Genomic DNA, 24,272 nt, shown 5'->3' on the forward strand with positions numbered 1-24,272 from the left:
CTTTAAAAATGACTTTGGGGCACCTGGGTGGCTCAGTCGTTAAGCATCTGCCTTCGGCTCAGGTCATGATCCCAGGGTCTTGGGATCGAGCCCCACATCGGGCTCCCTCCTCGGCAGGAAGCCTGCTCTCCCTCTCCCACTCCCCCTGCTTGTGTTCCTGCTCTCGCTGTCTCTCTCTCTGTCAAATAAATAAATAAAATCTTTAAAAAAAAAAGACGACTTTGGGGTGCCTGGGTGGTGCAGCCACTTAAGCGTCAGACTCAGTTTCAGCTCAGGTCATGATCTCAGGGTCGTAAGATGGAGCCCTGCATCGAGCTCCGTGCTCAGTATAAAGTCTGGTCAAGATTCTTTCCCTTCTCCCTCCCTCTCTGCTCCCCCATCTGCTCCTCCCCTGCTCAAGGTCCTGCCCGCCCTTGCTGGCTCTAAAATAAATAAATCAAATCTTAAAAAAATTAAAGTAAAAACTAAAAACTCCTTTGAATTAAGTTTATCACTTATGACTGAAGAGTCCTGAATAATCTCAAAAATTTTGGCGATGTTTTCATAAAGAACCAAACCAAAACCCAAAACAGCTGTGACAAAATCATTTGCCCCCAAACACGTTACTATCATCAGTCTAGTGACCAGTAACTTGACATACAACTGTATCATGTTTAATGAGTAGGGGGAATAAAATTTAATTTTGTTACTCCAAGGATATATGAGATTCCCGTTAAAGTCACACTTTTCACTTTCATAGGTGTGTCTGTCTTAAAAAAGCAAAAGGTTGAAAAACTGAAGAACCAATATTGAGGAACCAACACATCTAGCTTGTTTATCTCCCACTTAAGGTTTATTCTTTTTTTTTTTTTTTTAAAGATTTATCTATTTATTTGAAAGAAAGAGAGAGCATACATGTGTGAGCAAGCAAGCAGGGGAAGGAGCTGGTGGGGAGGGAAAAGAAGGGGGAAAGAATCCCAAGCAGACTCCGCAATGAGCTGCCACGGGGCTCAATCTCACAACCTGAGCCGAAACCAAGAGGCACTTAACTGACTGAACCACCCAGGTGCCCCAAAGGTTTATTCTTAAAATAGGTTCTAAACCAGAGGAGAGCTTTACACCTGAAATTAAATACTGGTGTTTGGTTTGGGGTGGTTTTTAGTTATTTATCCTTTGGAAAAGTGGGGCAGATAGGAGAAAGGAAGACTACTCTAAAATAGATAAACCATTGCAAGGAAGGCAAGCCAGCAAGGAAATGAACCCATGACATTAAAAGTCCACCTACTGGAAATAATTAGGAGAGAGTCAGAAGAAAAGATCATATTTAATTCTCTCCTTTTGGAAAAAGATTAAATATACTTCATAAAATATTTCAAATAGGCAATAGCTTTCTAAAAATATTTTTCCCTGAAGTACCACACTAAAAGTATTTAACAATCATATGTGAACATTAACTATTTTGTAAATTTGCTACCTATAAAAAAGAAAAACTTGTTCTTACTGTTGACGTAACTGGCGGCAACTCTCAATATGAGTAGATGTATTTTGATGCTGAATCCAATCCTATTGTGAAAGGAGAAAAGTGCTGAAATTAGAATATTCCTCACACTGACTAATGAAATTAGGCTTTTAAAAATGACACAGGTGATTCTTTTTTCAAAAATTAACAAATTTAGTTATAAGTAACATTTGACTACTCAATAATATTTCACAAAAATAAAGCACCTCTCCAAAGGTACTTAATACCAGACCTTACTGATGCCATTTTGAAACATTTTAGTATAAAGACATTTAAAAAATCATACCCCTATCATACCCGTGGATACTCATTTTGAAATCAAATATGTATTTAAACTTGGAAAAAATAAAAGCACTGATCAGAAATAATTCACCTTACATATAAAAATACTCCAGAGAACACCAAAAATTCTATAAATAAAACGGTATCTGCAATGGCATCTTCAAAATAGTGTCAATGACTTTTATCTCTAAATTCAAGCTAACAACATCAACAACAAAAAGTCCTACCTCTTAGGCCAGTACCATTCCAAACAAGGTACCCACTATATTGACAAAGGATAAGATTAGTAAAAATATGAAAAACTGCTGCTGATTTAATCTAATTTATTTTCAGGATTTAAGGGAAAGTAACACCATTTCAAAGACATTTACAATGAACAAAATGCTTTTTTAATACATTACTTCATTTACAAATCTGCCCTAAAATTACAATCTGTACCCATAAATAGCTCCTAGAAGATACATCTGATTAAAATTTTTAAAAAAGACAATGTTCAGTTTTCAAAAATACAGTCACCCCAGTGAAACAGTTAAAAGCAGTGTATATTATTACTCAATGTTTTATTGTTTCTCCAGCATTTGGATAGGTAAAAAACTTACTCAACAGTTCTTTATTTTAAAATGTTCCTTGACGAAAATGTTAATTCATTTCCATTTCAAAAATATTTTCAGTATGTCACTGCTACAAACTAGAAGTTTCCATAGTTAAAAACCACGGCTGACACGGATTTTGGAATCTGCCTTGTCAAGAACTATCTCAAGACAGGTGCATGCTACTGGCAATACTCAGCAACAGGTTATGAAAAACCCTAAACTATTTCATTAAGCCATGGAAGTGACTGTGGATTGCAAAAAAGAAATGTCTGCATATCCCGCTCAATGCTACAAATAGAAAGCTAGAAGAGATTGGCAGTTAAAGAGTCTCTAGTACTGCTGAACCCATGTCTTTGACATTAACTGGACATTGTTTACATCAAACAGACACACTGGCAAATAGTGGGTTGGGCATGATTTATTTAGACCATAAAGCATTTTACTCAAATAAGTTGCCATCATTTAAAAATCCAGTGATTTTACCCCCAAATCCAGACTTCCAGCTTTTCTTGAAAAAACAATACTGCACATGTATTCTGTATAGCAACTATCAACTGATGCTGATAGCTGCCCTATTTAAGGCATACACTCCAGTTCTACACATACATTCATATACATACATACATATGTATGTGTGTGTGTATATGTATATACACACACACATACGTATATATATATATGTATACACACACACTGTACTATTTAACAGGCCCACTTCACTCAATGGTATCACTTGCTTTAAGCTCAGTAAATATACCCATGCCACCCCGATTTCTGGACTCTCTAGTAACAGTACCCAGATTAGATAATAGGGGTCCAAAAGCAGTACTGCCTCTCCAGAGAAAAAGTGATAATTACCCCTACTAAGCAGGAAATGCTGTAAGACTGTAGAGTTGAGTAGGCCCAGAATCAAACTGTGAAAATACCTACCTATATAAGAGCTCACTCTATCCTCCATCTACCTCCAAAATCTTTTATGTCAGTTAGTATTTTCTCAAACTGAATTATTTCAGTCAGAAAGACAGCTTCTAAACTGAGGACAGCCAAAAAGACATAACTTCTAAACCAAGCACAGCTCCTCTGACATCTGAACCCCAATTTGGAAAAGAAATACATTTCACATTCTACTATTGCCTTTTTCAGGCTATAGTTTTAAAAGATTCAGCGGTGGGGAACATATTTATCAACTGTCATTTAGCAAAAAAAAAAAAAAACTGTAATTGGTAATTTACATTTATTGGCTACATTGTTTACAAGGTCATATATATGCACATTTACAAGGCAGTAAGATGTATCACACAGAAACAAGAGAGGTAGTTTGTACCATCTAAGTCCATGTTCACAAATCCCTATTGTGTGGTCATCCAGTAGTGAAGAATTCATTAGTTATATCCATCATGCTGTTCTGTTAAAAGAGGTGTTTTCTGTTTTAAACGGCAATCTCTGTGAACTCTAATGAATCACTGATGATTTCTTTTCCTTTTACTTTATCATATTAACCCAGACTTTCACCATCTTACACTTGAAGGAACTAGGGAAGCCTCATATTCAGTACCCTACTGTATCTCTTCTCATGCCTATTCACCCTGCATACATCTGCCAGATTTATCTCCCTAAAATACACTTTGAACATGTCACTTCACATATCAAAAACCTTAATTAGCTTCCTAATGCCTCTCACCTCAATCTAAACTCCTTAAGCTAAGCTTTTGAAGACCCTTGGTACCTATTGTTACTGCTGACATCTGAAATGTCATCCCTCCTCCCCTAGGTATATCTGAAGCCTACTCATTATTCAAGACCCATATTTAACCGACTCCATGAAGTCTTCCCTCCCAAATCCTTCCAGGCCAGACTCAATACAGTAAGTTACTGTCACTCAATCTTATCCAACTAGTCTTTTGATGTCAGAACGTACATTTATACTTTTTCTTTTTTGCTTTCCCTTTTTATCTGTATGAGATGATGGTGGTAACTACACTTATTATAAAAAATATGGAACATATCACAAATTCACATGTCATCCTTGCACACGGGCCATGCTAATCTTCTCTGTATTGATTCAGTTTTAGTGTAAGTGCTGCCAAAGCGAGCATTATTTATACTTCTTTTTAATTATATGCTGATAAATACACAATAGGTGTTGATAAGTTGATAAAGCTGGCCTGAACGGATTTAAGACTGAAGTCAAGATAGAAATATTAAAACTCTCTCCCCTACAGCATACCAAAACAAGTTAAATGCAATCACTGAACCATTTGATGCCCTCTAATTTTTTAAATTCCTTAGGTGTGTAATTTTTCTTTTCAATGAGACTGTTTAAACTGCTTAAGACCAACGTCTTCATTTATATAGCACTCATTTCTGCCCAGCATCTAATATAGCCATGTATGAAACTGGTAATCAGTAAATACCTACTGAATAAACATATAAACATATGCCTTTCCATTCTACAAAATAAAAACTTTTAAGTTCTTTATTTTAAGATACCTTTCTTGGATTCATCATGACTAATTAAAAGTTCAAATGGAATACAGAGAGCCTATTACTCAATTCAGAACTTAGGCCAGCGATACTTAAAGACTAAGTGCTACGAATTATTCTGAGACTTTTCAAGACTTGGCTATCTCCCTTGATAGGGAAGGCAACTATTACTTTATTAGAACTCAGCAAATTTGGCTAAAATGAGGAAGAATGCTGCTTTCCTATGCTAGAGTTAAGAAAAGCATCAGCTGAAATCTGGTGAGTGGGTAATACAAAGACAATAAAAGGGCAGCACTCAAAGGAGGAAAAAAAGAGAATTAAACACCTATAGGTTTTAAGCCTATTCAAAGTATACATACAACCAATGATATGGCCTTGAATCGAAGCTTATTCCATGGGAAGTACATTCCTTCCTGACCATTTATAATGTAAATCTACAAATCACATTAGTGAACAAAAGAAACAGTAGTTTCCAGATATATGTAAGTAAATAAAACATACTGGAAAAATTCCTACACAAATCCACCAACGATTACAGTTGACCCTTGAACAACATAGGTTTGAAGTGCACGGGTCCACTTAGACAAAGATTTTTACAGTACACGTAAGTGTATTTTCTCATGATTTTCTTAACATTTTCTTTTCTCTAGCTTACTTTATTTTAAGAATACAGTATACAATACTATTAACATACAAAATGTATTAACCAACTATTTATGTTGTCGGTAAGGCTTCCAGTCAACAGGCTATTAGTTTTTAAGGAGTCAATTTGGACGTTCAACTGTGCAGGAGTTGGCACCCTCAAGCCCCAACCTGTTCAAGAGTCAACTGTACTATCAAACAGTATATTCTACATTACTCTTCAGCACCTCTATACAATACTTTCTTCTAATTATACTGACCACAGAGGTACACCTAGGCCTTTTTTATTTTTTTAAGATTTTTCTCTCTAAATTTCTACCATCTTACACTATTCTCTGAGCTGACAGCTGACCCCAAAATAATTACTCTTGACTCAACTTGGCTATGGATTAAGTTATTTTAGGAAGCTCCTTCTCATGAAACACTAAAAATCCTAGTCTAGCCAATCAAAAAATACTTAAATCAACATTAACTGTCTTTTAGCCTAAGAAGGTAGATACATGCAAGGCTACGATATGCTATCTCTTAAAAGTGTGCAGTACAAATATTTTATTCCAACTTTTTATATTTTTATAACAGATTCTATTTAAAGTTGACTCATCTGATATTGTTTTATAAGTCCACAGTTTGTTATACAAATTTTATGTTGCATGAATTTTCTGAGAGAACTAATCAAAAGTTCAAAGTACATGGACAAACTATGTTATGTGGCCAGTCACAGGAATAAAGGAAGCCTAACACTCAAGTCAGTAGCCAGGGCTACTTAGATTTTAACTAAGCGGTGATGTTGCAATCACAAATAATTTCTGCCATTTCCTCAATGCCTAGTTAACACCAGCACAATATGAAAATTTAGAGGAAATTTGGGCGCTGAATTATACAGTGATCTTTAAAAACACTCACCTTCAAATGACTACATTCTACGTTACACAGAGAACACAAATGTGGAAATATTCTTGGAGACGCTGCATAATAATCATTCATCATAGAGGGAGTTGGAAGTCTCTTCATCTTCTGGGCATCAGCATGTGAAAACTTTGGTAACCATGATGCTTTCACAATCCCAAAGGGCGACTGAATGGGAATGTCAGCTTCTGACTGGTAATTCTTTTTACTTCCTCCTGATCCGTGTACATTAGATGAATTAATCACAGGTTCGTGTGGGATCCGCTCTTGCTGGCTTACAGCTGAAATTAATTCTGATGAAAAAGGTTGCTGGTTCATAGATGGAGGAATAAGAGACTGATTCATTGTCTGGTTAACTGTTTGGCTAATGGACTGACTGACAGGTTTTACAGGTTCAAGGACTGACTGTCCTCCTGAAATGTGTAAGCCTGACATCTTAGTTCCACTCTCAACTGGAAAAAAGGACTGATTATTAGAGGACTCACTGGGGAAGTCCATCTGTCGAAACACATCTTCAACAGGAAACATAGAATTACATATCACATTTGGAGTGGGAACAGATGCAGAAATGCTCTGCTGCGACCGAAATTCATTCTTGACCTCATCTGTTGGAATTTCAGGATCATAAATACGTACTTCAAGTGGATCTTCTGTGTAGCCATATTTGCTTGCATGCCCATAATCAATCACATTACTTGAAACTGCCTCATTACCAAGTGTTTCTTTATTTCTGCTCTGAGAAGGTAAACTGGGTAATCGGCGCCCCATTTTTCTCATTCTTATATCCCTCAAAATTAATGGCATATTTTCAGGAGTTAGCTGTTCATCAGGATAGCGACTGAGTTCTTCTAAGTCTTCATTAGATAATCCAAAACTTGCTAAGATACTTGAGGCACTCTCTTTTGTATAGCGGCTCTGAACTTGAGGACTCTGCTCTGTAACCTGTGTTATAGAACTCTGTTTCACTCCCACTGATGCAGATATATGAGGCTCATCATCCCACCGGCTACCATGAGGCTTCCCCTTCTTTTGTTGTGCTTCATGAAAATCCAATTTTTCTTTGGTCAATCTTGGATCAGTTCGGTGTTGAGTTACCTGAACATTCATTCTCTGTGGTCCCATGTTCTGATAAGATTCATGGCCAGCAAATCTGTGTGGAATTCCACGGGCTCTCCCTGCTGGGTAAAATCTTGGAAGACCCATGGATCCAGGCCTCATAAATGGTCCTGGAGGCCTCATCCCAGAAGGGTTAGGTGCTCGTGGCCTCTGAAGTGGAAAGTTTCCTCGAGGATTAAACCTGGGTCTCGACATGGCTATTTTCAAGAAAGCCTGATTTAATAAAGTATAAGGTGGTGTTGAACTATGTGAGGCAACGGCATTCAGCTGCTGAAGCGCCAACTGAGTCTTAATCTGAGCAAAGTGCAAAGGAGATGGGCCCAACAGAAGTGGGTTTGCAATGCCCAGGTTCAAGGAATTCACAAGTGGTGCGAAATTTTCCAAGAATAACACAAAGCTGAAAGTTAAAACACAAATATTAGATCATTTTAACTCAAACTACTTCATGAAGTGGGTTCTACAGCCAGTGTAAAACATTTTGAAATAAAGCCATGAAATCATCCTCCATTTCATATACTTTTAGAGCGTTTATGAGAATTGATAACTTTCCCAAAAATGTTCTCTTCTTTTCTTTCCCAAATCCAGAACACAAACCCCAAACCTCAAGCCAGAGTTCATGTACAAATTGTTGCACTGGGTGCTGTCCTAGGTGCTGAGCGGTAATTACAAATCCTTTTAAATAATCTTGAAAAACATTGGGGATTTCTTTCACGCTTTGTTACTGGAAAAAAAGATGAAGGCATTAAAATACTTAGAAACACACATACACTTAATATGTATGTTATGTACAAACCATTAGAACAGAAACTGTAAGCCTAAAATTTTACAAGACTCATTTCTCCAAGACAGTCTCCTTGGAATCACATCTCACAAATTCCATATAATAATTAGACTATGCCTAAGTTTCTGTTGTTAAATAAAATGTTTAAGATGAAAACTGATCATCAATAACTTGACTAGAGTCTGACAAAAGAGTATGCAGCAGCATGGAACTGATTGTAACATACAACATAATATGTAGTACAACCACCAGTCACCTTTCTCTTGGATTCCCTCCACAGTGTATAGGCAAATATATATCAGTAATAACAATGACTAAGTTTATACTGTTTGTTCATGTGCCAGTGACTGTTCCAAGCACTTTACATGGATTGATTCATTTAATTCTCACAACCACCCCTTGAAATATGTAAGTTCTACAGACAGGGACACTAAGGCACAGAAGTAACTTGCACAGATAATAAATGACTGGGCCAAGATTTGCACTCAAGGTAATTTAGCCCCATAACGCATACTCTTAACCATAACGCATACTCTTAACCACTAACAGATGTGAGCAAGAACATTCTGCAGCTCCCACAGTATTAAACTGGTTGCTGTCCAGCCATCAGAGCACAGCACAATTCATTCCAATCTGAGTCTCAGAAAAATAGTTTAGCTATCATTCAGGACCAAGGTCAGCAACCACCAAACTTGACTTCCCTCTCCCAGTTTCAAAAAACAAAAAACAAAATAAAACAGACTATGCCTGTTTTCCATCAGGTCCCTACTTTTATACCTGATAGAAATGCAAGGTGGGAAACATAAGGTCTTGAGACATCTACACCTACTATGAAAATCCACACTACAGATCATATTTGATGATCACTTTCTGGTTCAAGCTACAACTTCATCCATAACTCCACTATATCCTTTTTTAATTTATACATAATGTTAGTGAAATGTTAATTTGGCTGAGAAATGGGCTTTATCTGGTTAACACACTCCCTTCTAACTATCTCTTCCAATCAAAACAAACAAAATAACTTTGCCCTGGACTTGACTTACTTGATTTTACTCAATGGTCAGCCTCCATTAAACCTTTCTTGACCACCAACACCCAGTGAGTCTTTCAACAAACTTTATTTGTTGCTTGTACCATTTGGGATTCATACCTTTTATTATGCTTTTGTGTTCATATGTGTGGTCTTTTTTTAAACTATCTACTGGCAATTAAAAGAATGTGTTTATTGCTGTCTTATCTTCCAAGCATAAACTCTACTCCTACTTAAAATACCCTCAAATATTTGTTAAGCTATTTGATCACATCCAAAGTCGTCATTAATATACATAATTAATTTTCAAATCAGAATGAAACACAACACTACAACAAAAATTACACAAGTTTCTAATTCAACAGATACAAGCAGCAGACACAAGCTTAGTAAACAATGATATGATATCCAAATTCTCTGTCAATAATGTTCATTTATAACAAACTCCAGGTCTTTTTAGACAACAGTCATATGAAACTGTGCCTATTTTCTACAAAATAAAAATATTTCCAAGAACAACTTTGTCTTACATAAGCAGTTTGTCATCTAGTTACTCAAACTCTTTCAGCACCATTTTCCTTAACTGGTGAAGACTCCCACAACATCAGGAACACGAACTCTCCCAAATACTGTTTCTCCCCCCATAAGGAAATCAAAAAGAACAGATTTCGGGGCGCCTGGGTGGCTCAGTCGTTAAGCGTCTGCCTTCGGCTCAGGTCATGATCCCAGGGCCCTGGGATCGAGCCCCGCATCAGGCTCCCTGCTCCGCGGGAAGCCTGCTTCTCCTTCTCCCACTCCCCCCGCTTGTGTTCCTGCTCTCGCTGTGTCTCTCTCTGTCAAATAAATAAATAAAATCTTTAAACAAAACAAAACAAAACAAAAAAACAGATTTCAACCAGTCATCTGATTACCGCATGGAACTGTGAACAAGTATCATTTAGAAGTATCTACATCTTAAGTTCTTTAAAGGCAAAAACTTATCTACATATTTCCTAATGTGTCTAGCACACCCTTACACTGATGTATGTATACATTCATAGAATGTAAGAGAGCAGCCCTTCACAAACTGTATTCTGCAGAAATTAGTATCCTATAAGACTGTAGGTCTTCCACAAACAAGATCCCTGGTCAAGAAAGTCTGAAATGCATGCACTAGCTATCCTTCTTAGAGAGACATGATGCCTACCGTATATTAAAGGCTCTATGATGCCGTTGTTTATCAAAAAGCTTTTTTCATTTTGTGCTTCCTAAACTTGAGTTTTCTTCATGATTATACTCTCAGAGGTGTTATTTGAAATAGTAATTGGTAAAGCACAAACAATGAACAATTAAAACAGTAACTCATGACTTACAGTGTGCAACCAGGGTCCTGAGCCCTTCCTTCCTCTAGCCCCCTTAAGCTTTTAGTTGCTGTAGCACAAGGTGGTGGGTGGGGAAGAGGGAGACAGTCCTTGGAGATACTAAAAGAGTGGGGGAACTGGAGGTCCACCCTTGGGGAGAAAGTTTCTTACTAATCAGGGCAGAATTATTTCCACGTTTCAACAACTGCCATATCCATATCAGTGTTGTAGTCGCAAATATCAGTCCTGAAAGATTCAATATTCATAGAACAGTGTGGAATATAAATGAAGAGAAGTAAAAGGCCTTTCCCTAACTTAAATTTCAACTCTCAGTAAGCAGAGATTTGGCTTGTTTGCATTTTTTTTAGGAGACTTAAAATACACACGTGTGCACACACACTAGATGTCCCATGTGGTTAGTCCCAATGTGAAATCTAATATAATGAGGACATAGTAACAAGTTAACAGCAGTCCTGGCTCTCCCAAAGAGATTGTTCTCCCTTCTCCCTTGGTAAGACAAGTTTGGGGCTTGTTTAGTCATAGTTATTTATGAAGCATTCTGATTCCAGGACCTGCTGCTGGCTAGAGGTAAGAAAGTTTCTCTCCAGATATGCATATCCTGGAAAATCCATCATTATAAGCAACTGTCACTCTTTCAATAGGTCTCTTCAACTAACCTCCCTTCTAAGAACAAGTTTAATCCCTCTGAACTTTAAGCCAACACTTCTTTTATCCCAAGACTCCTTCTGAATTTAAGACCTATTCTAAGTATAGTGTATTTTCACATTAGATTGCACTTAGTAACATTTTCAGACACTGATCCACTAATGTAAAATCATCACTTTCTTATGCTACCATTATCACTTTTAATCCTGGCAGAAAAGTTTCTGACAAAGGAGTTCTTCAAAACATCACTAAAAGAGGAATTACGATAAATTACTTTACTATACATGTGCTCAGCTGACTCCAGTTCTATTCCCACTACAATGATGTGAATGTTAAATTAGAAGCATGAAACACAATGTTGAGCATTGGTAAGAACTGACACAGACTATTTTAAAAAATATAATAAAAAGTCTGCCCACAATCCATATGCCAAGTAAGAGATCTTCAATGGTTAAGAAAATGTTAAGTAACCTTTGTGGGGTTTTTTGTAAATGAAATTTAAGGAGTATACCCATAGTTCATTTGCATAACTGTCTTTTTATTTTGAAAGGGTAAGCACATTTCCTAAATGATTAAGAAATCATTTAGGAAAGTTATGGTTTAATCTCTCTTAAAACTATCATTCACATTCACTGCGAACAAAAGATGCTGGTATTTATAGTTCAAGCTTTCTATTTATAAGGTATTACAAATTTCCCTTTTGCAATTAGATAATTTTCAAGCCTCATTTCTTCAACTCTAATTTAAAGACAGGCAAGCCCCACCAATCAGCATCCTTTTCTTTGCTGCTTAACTTTTCTCCCCCTTTTTAAACTTCAGCCCTACCAATAATGCTTCAGGGTACAATTACTCAATGCAAATGCTAACCCCTAAATGAAGCACAGAAATTTATCACCTTCTCAACAGATTCAGAAGAATAAAATTCCAAAATCAACTATCAGATCTTTCAAGATACCTAAAAAAAAAAAAAAAAAAAAAAAAAAAGTGCTAGGTACACCTAAAAACGTAGAGAAACTGTCTTCTTAAGCCATATGTCAGAATAACTTCAAACCCAACTCTTACTCATCCACTTAACAAACACTTTAATAGTGCTGGTCTACATGGGGAAGTATATTAAGCCAGAACAGATCCCTTCCTTTATAAAACTAACATTCCACTTTTTAAGATGGAGTTAGTGTCTCATAAGAAATCAGAGAAACCAAAATGATAAAATATAGTTAAAAATCTGGATGTTTCCCTTTTCACACCTCTCCAATTAAGAGGGTTTGCAGAGACTGGAGATTGGCTGAATAAGCTATGGTATACCATTATTTTGCAGCTGTAAAAAGGAATATTAAATATCCTTGGTAGGATATACCCTAAGGATAATAACTAGTACATAAAACCCTTCAAGTTGTTCTCATTTTTTTTTAATTGGCATATGGACAAAACACAAAATGCTGATTAAAGATAAAATATCCATAATACTATTGTATTACATATATAAATATGTAGTACTACCATCACATGTCTAAAGTCAAGCTAGCTTCTAAACCAAAAATAGCAAATATAAGAGAATCCTTATTCTCCAAATCTGCTACTACAAGAAACCCAAGAGGTTTCACCAACAATGGCATTCAGTGATATGACAGTAATTTGTAAATTTTGGTAATATCATAGAATTTATACAAAGTAACAAGTGATAGCCAAAACTCAGAACAAATGCCTGACAGCAAATATAATCTTCATTAACCATAACTATTAAAGAATATGCCATTTCCTGGATAACTGAGCTCTAGCCATAAAGAGGATGGTTCCCCTAGAGTGATTTATGAAATCACTAAACTCACTTCGAAAAACCTGAGTTAAGATCTCAGTTTTTCATTATTAACACTGCTCTGAAAACAACTGCAACTAAATATTAATACTTTACAATAAATTTTATTCCTGATTATATAAGTAACATATGCTTTTTATAGAAAATAAAAAATAGTAAATTAAATCCTTACCATTAAAACCATGATCCTAGAATAAACTAGTATTTTGATATAATTTCTTTCAGGTTTGTGTATGTGAATACACACATGGATGAAAGGGGAGGAAAATACACCAAACTTTACTGTATGAAATTAGAAATATACTATTTTCAGTTAACATTTTATTTTCCTACATTTAATATTTTCCAAAACCAGGATATTTATTGGTCACGAAACATTCTGAACTCCTGAAAAAATTCTACTATTGTGACAAGTAGCAGTTAACGCTTTTCTATGCCCTTTTAAGAACTGAAACATGCTACTCTGAAACAACAATTATTCAATAAAATGTCAAACATAAAAATTCTTTTAGAAACACTTAATAGGGGTGCCTGGGTGGCTCAGTCGTTAAGCGTCTGCCTTGGGCTCAGGTCATGATCTCAGGGTCCTGGGATGGAGCCCTGCATCGGACTCCCTGATCGGCGGGAAGCCTGCTTCTCCCTCTCCCACTCCCCCTCTTGTGTTCCCTCTCTCGCTGTGTCTCGCTCTGTCAAATAAATAAATAAATCTTAAAAAAAAAAAAAAAAAAAAAGGAAAGAAAGAAAGAAAGAAAAGAAACACTTAATAGAAACTGACCTCTTGAGGCCGGCATGCAGAAATGGCTTGATGGATTAAAAAAATATTGACACTAGATCCCATGAGGTCTTTCTGAGATGTCCACTACCATGGAATATCAAAAACTGCCTGTTATTCTAATGTAATCTTTCAGAAGAAAGGTAATCCTTTATTTTCTTTATAGATTCTGCAAAAGAAAAAGGAAATCTAAAAGCATCATCAAAAATTCGCCTGATCATAATAGCTCCATTAGATTCATAGTGAAAAAATTTATATCAAACCCCAAAGGTGAACTTTATAGTACTTCACAGTTTACAAAGCACTTTAATATTCACTATCTCATTGGAACTTCACAACAACACCGTGAGCAAGGGAATCCCAGCTCTTACAGATTAAGTGAAGCCTCAGAACTAAGTTGCAAGATCATAACTAGAACCTCTAATTCCTCTCTGTATTTTTCCATGCAATATTCTAGATATATAAAATATACATCTTATAGCTTTGCTTTTTCTCATTATAAAAAATAATAAATGTTCATTATCACCCCCCCAAATAAAGAAAAATCACCCTCATGACACACAGAAGAGTTGTTTTCTATAATCTTAACATAAAAGGAAAACAACCATTGATTTTTCTAGATATATACCCACATGCCTCATTTGGTATTATCTTGTTAGAGTGACTGACAACATATAAATACACTTTTGTACCTAAGAATACGGTATTACACTGGTCAGTTAATATAAGAGGGAGTACATATCTTTCTAGGCTTTCCTCAGTTTAAATGTCACTCAATCTGCTATTTCTTCTAGTATACCGATGGATCCACTTAGCCAACTTTTTCTACCATTAGTTGTGTCCCTTCATGTCTCACGAAAGATAAGTCATAACTCTGAAGGTGCCACAAGTGTGGCTGGACAGTATCACTAGAAGTTAAAAATGCCAAAATGTGGTACACCTCAAGGAAATTGTCAAAAAAACAAAGAAAAAAGCAGACAATTAGAAACATTATTTGGTATCATGGAGGGCATCACAAACTTCACTGTCACTTGAGATTGATAAACATCACGATTCCATATATGAAAAAAAAATGGAAGCTCAACTTGCTAATGCACAACACCAGGAACAGAGCACCATGAGAACTATGCATTAACCATCTCATATAGCAATGATTTAATAGTTAACCCAGGAAAACAACTTTTTGATAAACAGGATGAATATAATTATATGTACTTTTTTTTTAAAGCAGTGCATACATAAATCGGTCTTGAGAGACCACACTGTATTCATAGTAAATGATGCCTCCCTGAGAAGTGCTTTGGTGGGCATGCTTACCTCGCCTACCCTCAATAAATGTAATGCATTAATCAAAGAGAAAACACCTGACCCAAGCTGGAATAAAGAAATCTTTCCTGGGATTTTAAAACTAGAAATGAGAAAAGCAGAAGATGCTGATAAAACTCAAATGCTTACTGATAGCATATTTACTGCCTTAGTGAGAAAGCACAAGCACGGAAATAAAATAAAGCCAATGTAAAAGAGGTCAGCAGGACCAAGAAGTAAATACAGTATTGAAGACATTCACTACCCAGATGAAACTGTTCTGAGGCATAACTGTATTCTTGCCTTCCCTGCCATTAGGTTGTTCACCTTCATGAAGCATACAGGCCAAAACGTCTGTCTCTGCCTAAAATAAGTTTCCAAAATCTTTGATTAAGCATATCTGAACTATCTGGTCAAATGCCTTAAAAATGCCAAATTCCTTAAAGTCTTCACAAAGCATAAAAAAGCATATATAGCATGTTACTTTTTTTTTTTTTTTGAAGCTTTTATTTTTTTATTTGACGAGAGAGAGAGCATAAGCAGGGCCAACAGCAGAGGGAGAGGGAGAGGCAGGCTCCCCGCTGAGCAGGGAACCTGACTTGGGGCTCAACCCCAGGACCTGAGGGGATCATGACCTGAGCCAAAGACAGATGCTTAATGGACTGAGCCACCCAGGCGCCCCTAGCATGTTACATTTTGTATAAAAAAATGAAAATAAGAAAACACGTATCTGCTTACCGTTACAAAAAGAAACACAGGTAGGATAACATACAAAACAAGTTGATTACGTGTATGGGATACTGGATAGAAAGGACTTAAAGAAAATGGGAATGATATTTCATGGATTACATATTATACACTTTTGAAGCATGTTAACAAGCAATACTTTAAAACAAGGATGGAAGAAGGTAAAAAATCTAAAACTGAAAGCAAATTAATTCAATCATTTTTCAAATGCATACTATAACCCACTTAAAAAAATTAATGCAAATAATTTAAGAACCCACTATTTGATTTATACATCCTCAGTTTTAGAGGAGCCAGGAAAAAGGGGAGAACTACACATAAATTCTTACTCTTTTTAGTAGTTTGTTTTGGGGAGTTTTTTTCTAATAATATGGGTGAAGCAATTCTTTTTTTTTTTTAAGATTTTATTTATTCACTTGAGAGCAAGAATGAGAGAGAGAGAGAGAGCACATGAGAGGAGGGAGGGTCAGAGGGAGAAGCAGACTCCCCGCCGAGCCCGGAGCCCGATGCGGGACTCGATCCCGGGACTCCGGGATCATGACCTGAGCCGAAGGCAGTCGCCCAACCAACTGAGCCACCCAGGTGCCCCATGGGTGAAGCCATTCTTAAATTACTTTAGATACGTTACAGGATTAAGCAAGTAAGTACATGTTTTGATAGTGTTGGGAACCAGGGCTTTCACTGTGCAAGACAAGATATATAAATATGAAATGAGAAAAAGAAAAAACTGGACAATAAATTATAAACCACTGAAAAACCAAGAGTCTGTAATTGCACAGCAATCAATCACTGCAAATGTAGAGGGACTCCTGACTTGAAAAATCATCATTTTGTAACCATAATAGTAAAGATTGGTTCAGACAAAAAATCATCCATGCATGTTAAATCTAGAGGGAAATTTTATTAAGTAGGACATTTGCATAGTCTTAAAATGTCTCTTCACAAATCAGTTAGTTCTAGGGGCGGTGGGGGGGAATCAAACATTTTGACCAAATATGTTATCACACATAGTATTTATGGCAGACAGATGGACATCATGCACCTCCAAATTTGATACCATGGGGACCCAGCATCACTTACGTGATTTTTCTGGCCAGGGATACATAATCTGAATCTAATGAAGAGGAAACATCAGACAAATCCAAAATGAGAAATGTTCTATTACCAAAAAAAAGAAAGTAAAAAGAAAGAAAGCAGACTGTATTTTTCAGAAATGTCAACTTCACATAAGATAAAAGAAAGGCTATAGGAAATGTTCCAGAATAAAAAAGACTAGAGGAGGGGCGCCTGGGTGGCTCAGTTGGTTAAGCGACTGCCTTCGGCTCGGGTCATGATCCTGGAGTCCCGGGATCGAGTCCCGCATCGGACTCCCTGCTCGGCGGGGAGTCTGCTTCTCCCTCTGACCCTCTCCCTCTCATGCTCTCTGTCTCCCATTCTCTCTCTCAGATAAATAAATAAAAAATCTTAAAAAAAAAAAAAAAAAGACTAGAGGACATAACAATTAAAAATACAATTATCTGACCCTAGACTGATCCTGTACTGGAAAAAAGAAAAACCACCAAAAACCATAAAATGCTATAAAGAACACTACTGGGTCAATTGAAAATGGTAGATTAAAGAAGTCTGTCAATGTTAAATTTATTGAGGTTGTTTACTATGACTACAAAAGAAAATACCCTGTTCTGGGGGCCTGGGTGGCTCAGGTCATGATGTCCTGGGATCGAGCCCTGCATCGGGCTCCCTGATCGGCGGGAAGCCTGCTTTTCCCTCTCCCACTCCCCCTGCTTGTGTTCCCTCTCTCGCTGTGTCTCTGTCAAATAAATAAATAAAATCTTAAAAAAAAAAAATACCCTGTTCTTAGGAAATAGTAAACTAGGATTAAGCAGTATAAATATATGCAATTTACTGTCAAACAGTTCAGAAAAAAATCATGTGTGTATGCATACAAGAATAGAAGAGGGGAGGCAGGGAGAGACAGGATATTCCTGTCAGATTTAATTCATTCAAAAGTTAAATGACCCAACCTTTTCAGTCCAACACAAGACTAACTCCTTAATTATATAATAAGTCAAAAAAAAAAAAAAAAAAAAGACTAGAAGTATGGCAACAGGCAGAAAACATGCAACACGATAAAAGAGCATCAGCCCTAAACACATTTTTGTTTTTCTTTTTCCGCATCCTGTTCACTCCCTATTGACTATTAGTCAGCCCATTATGCAATTCATAATAATCTCATCTTTGGGGACATTTCAACTAATCTGATGATATCCACCCTGCTAGGAGGGGTGCCAGTGAATTACTTCACGCAAAATTGGTTAACTCCCGTAAATAAAATTTAACACTAATGTAGCATAGTGGTTTTTTTTTTTAAGAACTTAGACCTTAGATTCAGTGTATTAATTCTGGTCTTGCTGAATGCTAAGAATGTGACCCTCAGCAAGCTGGTTAACTCAAGCCTCAGCGTCATCATGTGAAAAATGGGAATAAAAACAACACCCACTTCAGAATGTTGATGTGACAATTAAAATTATACCTCCCGGGGCACCTGGGTGGCTCAGTCGGTTAAGTGGCTGGTTCTCGGCTGGCTCTTGATTTCGGCTCAGGTCAGCGTGGAGTCTGCCTGAGATTCTCTCTCTCCCCCTCTGCCCCCCCTAAAATAAATAGATCTTTTTTTTTTAAAGATTTTTATTTATTTATTTGACAGAGACACAGTGAGACAGGGAACACAAGCAGGGGGAGTGGGAGAGGGAGAAGCAGGCTCTCCGTGGAGCAGTGAGCCCAATGTGGGGCTCGACCCCAGGACCCTGGGATCATGACCTGAGCCAAAGGCAGACACTTAACGACTGAGCCACCCAGGCGCCCCAATAAATAAATCTTTTTAAAAAATTACACCTCCTGACTCACAGTAGGTGCTCAGAAAGTGTTAAGATAGTAAACAAAATGCTTTAGTTAAGAAGTAGGTAGATACTTGCTTCTTTTATTAAGACTTGGGTAATTTCTGAAAATTTCAATATAGTAGTTGAGATAGAAATTAATACATGTATATACACACTTTGTGGTATATGAGGCACAATTGGAGAAATTGGAACACTAGCGTTGAGGAATTATTATTTTAGGAGTGATAAGCATGTTTTTCTCTATTGTAGAGAAAAATTCTGAACTATAAATTGAATGATATGGGATTTGCTTAAAAATAATAGGGTGGAAGGTAGAGATCTGACTGACCATTAGCTTGCAATTACTGAAGTTGGGTGATAGGTACACAGGGGAATCATTACATAACGCTCTCTACTTTTATGTTTAAATTTTTCCATAATAAGAAGTTTTCTAAAGAAATGAAGACATTCAAAAGAAAATAAGGTTGGCAACATTCGCTCAACAGGGCAACAGGGAGATTAGTTGAAAGTTTAATGAAGACTGTAGAAATAAGGTAGGGAAAAAAGTGTAAAACCTTAAAAGACTGAACAAAAATTATTTTGGTATTTAAGAGACTCAAGAGTTGAAAATAATCCAAAATATATATGTGCCCAAGGTAACCATGAAGAAAATAACGAAATATGTGTACCTTAAAACTCTCCTGTACTCCCTGAACTCTTCTCTCAGGACAAAACCCTTGCTCTTGACCCTCACTGACCATTATTACAGCTGTTTTATTTCTACGCCTCACCTTCTTCCTTTCCATTATTCTTTTATCTTCCAAATAGCTATTTTCATTCTCAGCCACAAATTTCAGACTACTACTACTATATAAAGTTGAAGTAATAAAAGAGTAGTAAGTAATGCTGAATACAAACAGGGGCTTATTGGCTTTAGACACAAATACAATTACTTTCAAAATCTGGAGGCGGTCTAAATCACCACATGCCAACATTCAGTAGCTCCTCTTTCCTTGTAAAACAGCCCAATGTTACTGGGTACCCACACTGGAAACACTGATTTTTAGTATATAAAGCATTTTATGAAGAATTTGGACAGATTTATTCAAACTTTGACCAGTACACATTAAGTCATGGTAGAAAGAGCACAATTTGGACTCCAAGGGCTAGGTTCTTACCCAGGCTCTGGCAACTACCAGCTGAGTTCATTCACTCAACACAGGAGCATGGAATATATACCAGGCACTGGGACAGATACAAAGATGAACACAACAATCATATAAATAAATGGTTACAATATATTTTGGTAAGTGCTACAAGAGAGGCACATATAAAATTTATAGATACACCAAACATTTTAATGAAATATTAGATGATTTTTCAGCTCCAAAATTCTATCAATTTAATCTGAATTCCTTTAAGCTTCTTTTTAACTAAAAGGGAATATCCACAAGAGATAATCTTCTATCAAAAGATGCTGCCTGAAACTTAAGCATTTGTAATAAAAGTATCAGCTAATATTTATTAAGCACCTAGTATGTGCCAAAGGATAGGGGCTTTCCATTCATTATCTTCTCAATTCTCACAATCCCAAGCAGGAAGTAGTAGTATCACCATTTTACAGATAAGGAAACAAAAGTTCAGAAAGACTAAAATAACTTACCCAAAATCTTAGACACACGGTAAGAAAAAAACAGATATTTGAATCCAGATCTTTTGATTCCAAAACCTATTATTCTCTTTTCACTAAACTATTTGTCTTGCATTTTCTTTCACTACATAAAAATTTCCAGAGATCACCTTAAGAGCACCCAAGAGAAAATCTTTATGACAGCCATGAAGTACAAAGTGATCTCTGATTGTAATAAGCGTTTTTTAAACAAGAGTATCTGCTATATACACCCTCTAAGACAAAAAAAGATTACAACACTAAAATATAACCAATATTCAGGGTAATTAATATGTGACATGAATAAATACATTCTGAAAACTGGTTAATAGAAACCAATGAGATTTTGTGACTTCTGTTTTATCTTTCCCCTTACCAGATAGCAACAAGGAAGCAGGGACTGGCCCAGCATATTTTACCGTATCAACATGTTGGATTCCACATAACTATTAAAAGTGCGTATTACAGAGTATGCGGATACAAAATAAAGTATATGAATGTTGTCAAATAAAAAATGCAATATAAGCTAAGTCTAGAATGCCTAATAAAGCTATGTTGAAATAATGAAATTATGCATTTATTTTTCTGTATAAACCTCAATCATTTTTTGAAAATTAATTTTTCCAATTTATCAATACTAGTTGCAAATCTGAATCAGCAAATACCCCCAATAAATAAGTCAACCCTTTACAACAAATGAGGGGGAAAAAAGAAAAATTTTTTTGTGCACAATTCCAAAGCCGGTTAGAAAAAGAATTTGAATCAACATCAGTTGCCGGATCCTGGTAACAAGTTTTTCTTCAAAAAGCCTTCATATTAAAATAGGGGCTTGTGGGGGCGCCTGGGTGGTTCAGTCCTTAAGTGTCTGCCTTCCGCTCAGGTCACGATCCCAGAGTCCTGGGATAGAGCCCTACATCGGACTCCCGGCTCCGCGGGGAGCCTACTTCTCCCTCTCCCACTCCCCCTGCTTGTATTCCCTCTCTCGCTGTCTCTGTGTCAAATAAATAAATAAAACCTTAAAAAATAAATAAAGATAAAGGGGTCTCCCCCCCAAATTTGTCCTTAGAGTAAATCTTAAGAAAAATCAGCTAGAGGCAGCCGTCACTGTCTAGTTCAATTAAACATTTTGTACTAACAGAAGTCTCCCTCATTCGCAATTATCTCGAATAACAAAAGATCTGTTTCAAACGTCCTCAAGGATTGAGCTGGGCGGTATACATTGTGTCCCCCCCCCCCCCCACACACACACCTTTAACAGAACGGGGGTCAGCCTAGGAATCACACACAAACCACTAACGATCCGTATTCGCGATTCCTCCGAGGAATTTGTAAATAAATTATCAGTACCGTTTAGGAGCCCTCCGTATCCTGCACAGAGGTGACATTTTCTTTGCTTTAAGGCTGCAAAAGGCAGGCACAGGAGACAGCGACCAGCAAAAGCCGCTGGATCTAACATCCCCCCTTCACCCCAACTCCCCCTTCCCCAGCCCCAAACACAAACATGCTCTTGTCTCCACGCTTCTTGCACAACGTCGCTCGCCACAGGACTCGGCTCAAGCTCCACCGCCTCGCTTCAAGGCCAGACGGGAATGGTTACTCCCTCCTCGGTGCTCCCGCACCACCGCTTCCTCTGGCTGTCAGGCCTGGCGCGGCCTCGGCAGGCCCTGCGCCGATGGGGAAGGGGCCGCCACGGCGTTGCCCAAGGGCTGTTCTCATTCCTCCGCCCAATGCAACGGCGTCGGGCAGCTCTTCCTGAAGCAAGGTCCCAGCGCGGTTGCCCGACCCGGCCCTCCAGGGCAGCAAAGTGAACCGACGCGGTAGCGGGGCAGGCAAGCTTCCCTTCCCATCCGGGGGGTCCCCCAACCTCCTCCCGCCCCCGCCGCCTGCCCGCCGCCATTTTGTGCGCAGCCGCTGCGACACAGATACAATAGTCGGCCCGGACCGCACAGGAAAGGCTCAGGACCCCCACACTACGGGCTCCCGCCTTCCAGCCCCCTACTCCCCACAAGGCAGCGATCCTACCTATGCCTACGCGACTAACAGCCGGATCCCATTTGCGCCCCACACAGTTTAGCACTCAGCCTCCAGTCTCGACGCCGAAGAAGCTACCGCCTCCAGAGGGCTGCACGCATGCGCACCTATCGAGCCCTTGCGAGCCCTCATCTGCTCCCGGCGCCTGCGTACCGCCGGCACCGCGCTCGCCGGGAGGCACGAGAAAGAAGCCAGAGGCGCTTGGTTCCGAAAGGGGGCGCTCTTGCGCGTAGCGTTCTCGGAGCCCACTGTGTCCTCAGGCACCGTTGTCAATGCCTCTGCCTGCTCTGTACCTGTCCCGTCCAAATCACGCGCAACCTTTAAGACCTGTGGTGTCTCGCCTCCGTGAAGTCTTCTGACCATTTTTGCCTTCGGTAATATCTCGCACTGTATAGCATAAGTCTTCATATGGTTAAGATTTTGCCTGCCTTTAAGCTCTCGCCTTATATCTATTTTTGCATCCCTATAGCAATGATATGATGCATATCACAGCCACTGAAAATGTCAGGAAATTAGAAGTCAGTTGAAGCTTATTAAGCTAAAAGCTTAACACTAAAAATCTTTTCATGTGTCATTTCACAATCAAAATACCTATGTGGTAGATATTCATAGCCTTCATTTTACTGATGAAAAACTTTGGGTTGAGAGAACTCGAGTAACTTAAGGTTATTCTACTATACCAACATAAAAGCTCAATCATTGGGCAAAATCTGGTAAAACTCCCAAGTCTCGCCTATGGATACCACACAAATCACACCACCTACCCTAAGTCTCATGCATCGGTTTTACCTAGCATCCAAGCAGATGTATATCTATCTATCTATCTTTCTTTCTTTCTTTCTTTCTTTCTTTCTTTCTTTCTTTCTTTCTTTCTTTTTCTTTCTTTCTTTCTTTCTGTCTCTCGCAGAAATGTATTTCTTTTATTCACGTTAAAATAAACATAGAAAAAGAAAAGTCTTTTTATAAAATATATCTTACCAGATTTTCATTTCAAACTAAAAATCCTGCAGAGGCAACAAACCAAAAACAACAAAGAAAAGGCCAACAAGCCAACTCCACATAACCAATGTTAAAGCTTGAAGTGTTTCCTTCCATACATTTCTATATATTCATACTAACATACACAAATATGTTATTTGCATGCAACAGGAAAGGCTCTTTTTCTTTTTTGCCAAAAACTTGGACATTAGCCTGCTGTTCCCTTTTCTGACTACTGACATTTCTCCAAGTAAAGTAAACCATATCGATCCCCTTTCTTAAATAGTTGTGCAATATTCATAGGATGGCTCCATCATCAATTATTCAACCTGTTGACACTGAAGTTCTTTTTAGTCTTTTTGATACCACAAACATTGCTCATATATAAACAGCCTTACCAACTGATATTTTTATTTCTAAAGGCTAGAATTCCAAGAGTTAGACTTCTACATTAAAGATATATATGTATATATGTATATGTAGATAGATTTAATTCTACTAGATATTGTCAGAATCCTTTTCAAAAACTTAATCCAAATTCCCACTTCCACTAAATGTATAGGAGAATGATCATTTCTCCACAACCTCACTTCTTTCTCTAAACTCTAAAATGACTTAAATATCACTGGACATGTCTGTTCCTTAAAAGTTGGTATAATTACGGGCACCTGGCTGACTCAGTCAGTAGAGCATGTGACTCTTGATCTCAAGGTCATGAGTTTGAGCCCCACATTGAG

The 24,272-nt window shown here is 37.6% G+C and overlaps 1 protein-coding gene and 1 non-coding gene across 10 annotated transcripts in view; both read right to left on the reverse strand.

Moving 5' to 3' along the window:
* ZNF638 (zinc finger protein 638) overlaps positions 1-24,272 on the reverse strand; it is a 128,953-nt gene that overhangs the window by 54,332 nt on the left and 50,349 nt on the right. For 6 of the 9 annotated variants that reach the window (XM_054509768.2, XM_054509767.2, XM_054509769.2 and 3 more), the window contains exons 2-3: positions 6,403-7,918; positions 1,481-1,542 (exon numbers count right to left, since the gene is read on the reverse strand). In XM_054509768.2, coding sequence (XP_054365743.1) covers positions 1,481-1,542; positions 6,403-7,918 — 1,578 coding nt within the window. Of the gene's footprint in view, positions 1-1,480; positions 1,543-6,402; positions 8,243-13,932; positions 14,099-22,548; positions 22,699-24,272 lie in introns of those variants that run through there. The other 3 variants (XM_054509774.2, XM_054509772.2, XM_054509773.2) reach the window with 3 other exon arrangements.
* LOC123852152 (U6 spliceosomal RNA) lies at positions 4,363-4,469 on the reverse strand. Its single transcript, XR_006792775.1, has one exon. It is a non-coding gene; the product is annotated as a U6 spliceosomal RNA (small nuclear RNA).

This window comes from Mirounga angustirostris, unplaced genomic scaffold, assembly GCF_029215605.1.
Source record: "Mirounga angustirostris isolate CCGP_5_RB_7025 unplaced genomic scaffold, mMirAng1.0.hap1 SCAF_10, whole genome shotgun sequence".
Taxonomy (NCBI): Eukaryota; Metazoa; Chordata; class Mammalia; order Carnivora; family Phocidae; genus Mirounga; species Mirounga angustirostris.